The 8,445-nt window shown below is 44.3% G+C and overlaps 1 protein-coding gene across 1 annotated transcript; it reads right to left on the bottom strand.

Annotated features, from left to right (window-relative positions):
* Positions 1 to 642: 642 nt before the first annotated feature.
* On the bottom strand, positions 643 to 7,722 carry LOC139559338 (von Willebrand factor A domain-containing protein 1-like). The gene is made up of 5 exons (XM_071375265.1): positions 7,323 to 7,722; positions 4,203 to 4,754; positions 3,564 to 3,881; positions 3,026 to 3,301; positions 643 to 2,647 (listed from the first exon to the last, which is right to left on the bottom strand). Exons 1-5 carry the CDS (start codon positions 7,405 to 7,407, stop codon positions 2,304 to 2,306), a joined length of 1,575 nt encoding a protein of 524 aa, XP_071231366.1. The 5' UTR covers positions 7,408 to 7,722; the 3' UTR covers positions 643 to 2,303.
* Positions 7,723 to 8,445: the final 723 nt, after the last annotated feature.

The raw sequence follows: 8,445 nt of genomic DNA on the forward strand, positions 1-8,445 counted from the left end.
CTGTGGGTGACTTTTGACAATTTCTTTGGATTCCTCGTGTTTTAGTCATTGTTAGAAAAAAGTTTGGTCCAAATCGGATATTAGGTACTATATTTATTAAATATTATATGAATCCTATACATTTAAATGGCCAATTTGGATGCAAACAATTAGTTAATTTCTCAGAGATCAAATTATATTTCAACAAAATATTGTTGCTGGAATGCTTATCTAATCTGTTTTTTTATTACAGAAACTATTTCGGAACAATCTGAGATGGTTTGTGTCATGGCTTGCTGAAATGACATGGAACGACCCAGAAGATGAGATATGAGAGGAAATGTTTTCCTGTTTTCAGATATTGCAATTTATCTACCCTCTATATGAGACCAATGCATTGCTGTTCAATTGGAAAATGGGCTTCGTTTTTTGCATTATATTCACACTTAGGGGTGTACTGTGTAGCGGAGAAAGAGTTGAAAAAGTTGAACATAGGCCTGATTGTCACAGCCTGTGGTAAAAGATATTCCCACTAGATGGCGATCTTCACAAGCAAGTTCACAAGAGTCAGGCTGATGGGTTCATATGTTGACTGCAGCCTATTATGTGAAAGCTAAACTGAAAACTGAATATAGAAAATATGTGAGAAAGCGTACAAGTACATTTTGATTTTACATCTGGTTTATGAAGTGAATATAGTTCTCTTTTATCAGAAATAGTTAAAATGCCTATGTGTAACAGCATGCCCACAATATGACCAGATGGATCATGGGAGAGAAGATACGGTTATTCAAGAAAGTTAGGGGGTTCTATGTCTTCTTTGTTCCCCTCTATCCACCCTTCTTTCTCTTCATCCTCATCCACCTATCCCCCATCAGTGGCAATCCCTCTCATTGGAGTCAGAGAAATGGAATCCATCAATTTCGATCACAACAGCTCTATGCTGAAGCTACACTTCTTTTTCTTGACCAAGATGACCCAGGACCTCTCTTCCTTATGAAATGACAACATAATCCACTTACATGGCCTTCAGAAAGTATTCATACCTCTACTTATTACACATTTTGTTGTGTTACAGCTTGAATTCTAAATGTCTTAAATGTATTGTGTACATGCAATGCCCCATAATAACAAAGTGAAAACATGTTTTTAGACATTTTTGCCAATGTATCGAAAATGAAATACAGAAATATTATTTTCAGATGTTGTCATGCTCTGTCAAATTGGTTCTTAATCATTGCTAGGCAACCATTTTCAGGCCTTGCCATAGAAGTCAAAACTGTAACTCAGCCACTCAGGAACATTCACTGTCTTCTTGGTAAGCAACTCCAGTGTAGATTTGGATTTGTGTTTTACGTTATTGTCCTGCTGAAAGGTGAATTCCTCTCAAAGTGTTCGGTGAAAGCAGACTGACAAAGGATTTTGCCTGTGCTTAGCTCCATTACGTTTATTTTTTATCCTGAAAAATTCCCCAGTCCTTAACGATTACAAGCATACCCATAACATGATGCAGCCACCACAATTATGCTTGAAAATATGGAGCGTGGTAGTCAGTAGTGTGTTGTATTAGATTTGCCGCAAACATAACACTTTGTATTCAGACAAAAATGTAATTGCTTGCAGTATTACTTTTGCAGTATTACTTTAATGCCTTGTTGCAAACAGATTGCATGTCAATTAGGTTAGTATTGTGGAGTAACTACAATGTTGTTGAGCCATCCTCAGTTTTCTCCTCACAGCCCTTAAACTCTGTAACTGTTTTAAAGTCACCATTGGCCTAATGGTGTAATCCCTGAGCGGTTTCCTTCCTCTCTGGCAAAAGGGTTAGGAAGGACGCCTGTATTTTTGTAGTACTTATTGACTCAAGACATTTCAGCTTTTCATTTTTAATTAAGTTGTAAAAATGTTGAAAAGCATTATGTGGTATTGTGTGTAGGCCAGTGACCAAAAAATCTAAATTTAATCCATTTAATCCATTTAATTTTGGGCTGTAACACAACAAAATGTGGAAAAAGTCAAGGGGTGTGAATACTGGATAATCAAGTGGTTTGAAGCGACATAGAGATGTGACTCCATTGTACCACAGCATTGATGTGTCAATAAAGCACTTCAAATTTAAAACATTTCCCCCACTTCAGCTCTCTGACTGCAGGCAAATCTCATGGATAACCGCAAAATACTGCTCTATCAAAGTGAGAGAGAAGGAGAGAGAGAGAGAAAAAGGGGTTATTACTTTCCTGTTGCAAAAGAGTGCTGTTAGCCATATGAAGACGACTACTTCCTTAAAATTACAATGACTATAATGTGGCGATTCAATAAATCGGTCAAGTCCAATATAAGGCTGGCAGACCTGTGTGTGTATGTGTCTGTGTGCGTAGTGTCAGACCAGTTTGTGTGTGTGTGGTGCAGCAGAGCCCCTCTCCCCGGGCCGTGCGGTAGACAGGGGACACACACACTCGGCTGCTGGGGGCCAGGTGTGTGAGCAGCGTGGACAAGGAGCCAGGGAGCAGGTATAGGGAAGAGGACGCAGGGCGGGAGGGGATCTCTGTCTCACCCCTCTCCCAGCTGAGCCAGTACCCCCTCAGACCCTCTTCGTGGCCTCGCCACCGGACCTGCACCTCATCATGCCCCACTGGGGTCAGCTGGAGGTCAGCCAGGGCAGGCAGCACTGAGATACACACAGAGATAGAGGACAAGTTAGTGTCTGTGCTTTGTTATAAAAGCCATAAATCACAGAACGAAAAAAGAGAGGGACCAGGCCCAAAGGTAAAAGTGGGAGGGATGGACTCCTTATCAATGACTACGATAAATACACAGAGTATACAAAACATTAAGAACACCTGCTCTTTCCATGACATAGACTGACCAGGTGAATCCAGGTGAAAGCTATGATCCCTTATTGATGTCACATGTTAAATCCACTTCAATCAGTGTAGATGAAGGGGAGGAGACAGTTTAAAGAAGGATTTTTAAGCCTTGAGACAACTGAAACATGGATTGTGTATGTCTGCCATTCAGAGGGTGAACAAAAACACACACATCTTACCCTCCTGAGTGCAGGCCTTGACAGACAATGCCTTCTCTTTGCCAGTGGAGTACAGGGCGCTGATGGTGACCAGGTATTGTGTCTCTTGCTCTAGACCAGTGAGCAGAGTGGTATTCTGATGTCCGTGTAGCATAACCATGTGGACCTGTCCACTGGGTAGAGCTCCATACTCTATCTGGTACCTCTGGACCTGCTCAGGCTGCAGAGGACCCCAGCTCACTCGCACCCTGTCAGGACCTGAGTCTGACACCGTGACCACCGCTGGGCTCAACACCTCTAGGGTGTGTGAGAGGAGAGGACAGGGAGGAGAGGGGAGGGGGATGACAGAAAAATAAAATAGATTATTATTATGCACAACAAGTTGTTCAATAATGTAAAAAGATTGTCTACCAGTGTTGATTTTCTATTAGACTATTCATATTTCTACAACGTCACTGAACTTTATATTCCACTCCCACATTCCTGACATCTATTCCAATCCCTTTCTTTCCATCCCCTCTTCCTCCTCTCCCAGTCTCTCTTCCTCCCGCCCTCTCACCGGGCAGTGTGGTGAAGTTGGCACTGAGGGTGTTGAGGTAGTCCTGGTTGGACTTTGGGGTGAGGGAGGCAGTGTAGCTGGTGTCTGGTTGCAGACCACTCAGCTCTATCCAACTGGCATCCCCAGGGAGGGTCCGTCTGTGGTACTGCACCCCGCTGCTGGCCCCGCCACTAGGCTGACCCTTCCCGCCACCTGGCAGCATAGAATTGTAGTGGACCTCATAGAAGCCTGTGTTGGCGCTGAGGACAGGACGCCACTGCAGCACAGCACTGTGGGAGGACACCTCTACCACCCGCAGGCCCTCAGCACGGATCAGCTCTAAGAGAGAGAAAGAGAGGCGGGGATGGGGGGGTGCGGGGAGAGATACACCTCAGGTCGGGAGTTTGCATGGACACTACAGAGGCTGCAATCTCAGGACCGTCTATAAACACTTGAGTCTGGCAACTCAGTTCTAGTCAAGTAGCATAGTCCCACCTCTGTTGTAGTGTTAGAAGTGAACACTGTATATGTGCAGAATGGTTTTATACAATGCTGTGCTGTTTGAAGGGCAAATTGTTTTATTTCATATATTGTCATCTATTTCCGTCTTTGTACCCTCCCTCCCTCCCTCCCTCCCTCCCTCACCCCCGCCCCACACACCAATGATGGCCTCCCTCAGGTCCTCTGTGATGATGCTGATGTCATCGATGTCCACAAAGTACAGGTGGGACTCGATGGGTGCGGTCACCACCCTCCGCAGCACCTGGTAGTTCCCGTGTCCTGTAGAGACAGCCAGCACGGACACGCCCGCCGTTCTCAGCTCTGCCATTGGTCCATCCACCACGCCCGGCTCTACCCCGTCCGTTAGCCACACCAGCACCTTAGGGAGCTTTGTTTCATCCCCAGCTCCAGTCCTGGCTAGTATCCCCTGTGCCAGCATGAGGGCAGCCTCAGTGTTGGTGTCCCCCTGGAGCTGCCTGGTCCTCTGTAGTGCCCCCTGCAGGCCAGGCTGGGTACTGTGGGCGTCCAGACCAAACTCCAGGTGTGGCTCAGTGCCCACCTGCAGCAACCCCACCCTCACCTGGCCCTGCCCAAGTGAGAAGGGGAGGAGCAGCTCAGACAGGAAGCGCAGCAGGCGAGAGAACTCATAGGATGACACACTTCCTGAAGAATCCAACAGGAGCAGGATGTCCCCTTCACAACAGTTCAGAGCTGAGCGAGAGAGGGGGAGAGTGAGAGAAAGGAAGAGAGAGAGAGCGATCACACTGAAGCTATTTATCCCTGATAGCGTATATCTACAGAGAGAATTGTAAGCAGGCATGTGGCTGCAAGCCCAGGAACAGATTCCACAAGGCAACAAAAAAACACTTGTAATGAAAAGCTTTTCAAAACACATTGTTTGCCAATGTTATTACCTGTCGTGGTAGTTCTTTACTTGCTAATCTTCCTATGTCCAAATCTAAATATTAGCTCTTCTTTGTGTGATCAGTCAAAATAAACTTTATTGGTTTAAGCCATTTTATTCAAACACAGACTGGGATTCATGCCATAGAACACAGGACAACACAGGACAAGGGAGAGGAAAGGAAGCAGGGATGAAGAGACGAGTGCTAAAAGATGGATAAAGGTATGGGGTTGAGAGATGACTGTCAAGGGAGTGAGAGAAATTAAACAGATTAAAATCTGAGGATAGTTGGAAGAAAATGGACACAAACTAGAGAAAGAGAAACAAAACAACAGAGCGAGAGCGAGAGAAAGATAAAAAGAGAGACAGAGAACATTATGTGCAGAGAATAGCCACAGTCTGGCCAGACGCACTCTGAAGAGCACATTATAATGGTCACTGGATCTTTATTCTCAGAAACAATTGAGCCCCATTTGCTCTCTCAACCATCTACATACTATAATAATTTCCAGTAAAATCTAAATGGCTTCTACTAACACTCCAGTTTCTACACCCCAACTTCTACTAACAAAACAAAAACACACTTGCAGTAAATTCAAATATAGTAGCTCATACATTTTCATTTGTCCTGTGTCTGACTCAGCTCTCTGCCTCTCTGCTGTGTGTTCCTGGTGTGATAGAACGCCCAAGAGGCTGACTGCCAAAGCAGGTTGGCAACAGCTATACAGTATATGGTTGGTAAAACAGTAGACATACCTCTGTCACCTCAGGGACAAGGGCATGTCAGATGAAACCCATCTATTTTTCCATCAGCTGTCATGACCTGTTGTAACAGGTGCATAACCCTGCAGGAATGCAGGAGCAACCCAATGATTTTGCTGTTCTAACATGCTATTGGGGTGATGCACTGACATGCTCTGGTCTAGTAAGAACAATACAGGTATCATTCAATCACAAGCTGACGCCTGATGGAGGTACAGACGCAGACGCACAGACAAAGACATACACAACTGCCATCATCCAAAGGCACATATACATATTATGCATATTGCGTCACTTTTTCCACACATTTTATTTCACTTCCGGCAGAGCCTTTGTTATTTTTTCATCTCCCTTTATCACTTTCGCACTCTCTCTCTCTCTGTGTCACCCACATAAGCTTCAGCTCTCTGTTCCTTTCAGAGAGCCCCCTTGGAACAACATTCCACAATCATTAAACTTTTATAGAGCGCTAGAAAATGATGGTGGTGGTAGGCAGAGAGAGGGAGGGAGGGATGAGAGGAAATGAAGGAGAACAGAGATGAGGGAGAACAGAGCAATCAGGAGAAAGGTATCAGCCAATGTCTGAAAACAACCATACAATAGTAACTAACACAGATGGAGAGGAGAGAGGAGGGATGGGAATGGAGGCAGAGGCAGTATCTCCTATTAACCCCTTATAAAATAGATAGAAGCTTAGTGAAATATTGGGAGGAAAGACAGTGCATAAGTACTGGGAGAAAAAGAAAAGGATCACGAGAGAGAAGAGAACAAAGGGATTTGCAGCTCTCTTCCCTCTGCATTCCACAGTGAGGTGTTTGTGAGCAAGAGAGACTGCGTGTGAGAGATGTCATAGAGAAGAAGTATGGCTTTTCCTTCAAACCCTAAGTCTCTGTTTATGTAATTAAAAAGTAGCTAAAAAAATCCATTCAGCTTTGTTCCCACCTTTATGACCTGCAGAAAAATGTCTCCAAAGGCTTTGCTTAATATTTTTCAAATAAACCTGAGTCATAGATCCAAATGTTTACTTTTAATTAGTTGGGGACTACCATAAGCGTGGATATATTATTACAGCTTTGTTACTGTAATTTGGCAAACAGAATGTTACCCGTTTCCAGAAAAAATCTGTCCGAAGTCAGCAGGACAAATGTTTTTCTTGAAGACAGCAATATCAATGAAAGACAGAGCTTCCATTGTCTCCCTTTCAACTGTAATGCCAAGAGCTGGAAGGCTCTCTCTCACTCTCTCCCCCTCTCTCTCTCTCTCTCTCTCTCTCTCTCTCTCTCTCTCACACACACACACACACACACACACACACACTACAGAAAAAATATGAACTCAATAATAATACAATACACTTATTCTAGACCCTGTAAATAAGTTACTATTTTGCGTATTTAGGCTATACCACACTAATAGGCCATGTGATCAGATAAATATTACGATGCATCCTAAGGTCATTGTTAGAAAACGAAGGATTATCTAATGATGTGACTGAGTATCCCGACTTTAATCAGCGCCAACTGCAGAATGGAACATTGTTGACAGTCTACAGGAAATATGCAAAAGCCATCTCTCTAACCGTGACACACCTGTATAAGGTAGGCTAAACTCACCTGTGTCAGGCACAACGTTTTGTGTGTTGCTTGGCCGGAGTAACACACCGAACAGCAAACAGGAAAATCCAAGCCACTCCATCATAAATTGGATCAATACGTTATGACGAAATAGACCTAACAAGTGCACCCAAAACGGGATCTTCCCAAGTCACTGTCCATGGCATTGTTGTACTGTATTACAGTTCCTTCCCTCTCACATTCCCTCGAGCTTCTCATGCGCCAAGGGATCAGTCCGTTTTTAGTTGTACAGCCTAATTGTATCAAGGCTGAAAAGTCATTACGAACTACCCCCCCTCCACACACACACACACACACACAAGGGCACTCGCGTGCGCACACACAAACAGCGGAGACCGTGTTATCCACACTACCTCATTTAAAACGTATTAGAAGGCGCGACACTACCACTACCACAGCACGAATTTACCCCCCTCTCCACAAGATCAACCGATAAGGAAGTGCTTCTTCGATTTCATGTCCTCCTCGGCTCTGCTACTGTTTCACCCTCCAATATATTTTGGTCCTCTACTGCCCCTTCTCTCTCCCTTTCTCAAGCGTCCTCCCCTCAACAGTCAATAGTTTTCCGGCGTCACTTTTGTTGGACTTCGTCCCTGTTTCGGACATTATCCAGAATGCTTCACATTCAATAGTACGAATGTGATTAAAACTTTATTGACTCCATTAGTAGGCTATTATGATCGCTCTACACTCATACACTACATGACCAAAAGTATCCTCATCGAAGATATCATTCCAAAATCATGGGCATTAATCTTAGGCCTCACTCCCCCCTATCTGAGATACCTAATGCAGCCCTCACCCTCCACATACACACCAGTCACATTCTGCCAGTCACATTCTGTTAAAGGTCCCCAAAGCACACACATCCCTGGGTCGCTCCTCTTTTCAATTCGCTGCAGCTAGCGACTGGAACGAGCTGTAAAAAACACTCAAACTGGGCCGTTTTATCTCCATGTCTTCATTCAAAGACTCAATCATGGACACTCTTACTGACAGTTGTGGCTGCTTCGTGTGATGTATCGTTGTCTCTACCTTCTTGCCCTTTGTGCTCTTGTCTGTGCCCAATAATGTTTGTACCATGTTTTGTGCTGCTACCATG

The sequence above is a fragment of the Salvelinus alpinus genome, chromosome 2 (assembly GCF_045679555.1).
Source record: "Salvelinus alpinus chromosome 2, SLU_Salpinus.1, whole genome shotgun sequence".
NCBI lineage: Eukaryota > Metazoa > Chordata > Actinopteri > Salmoniformes > Salmonidae > Salvelinus > Salvelinus alpinus.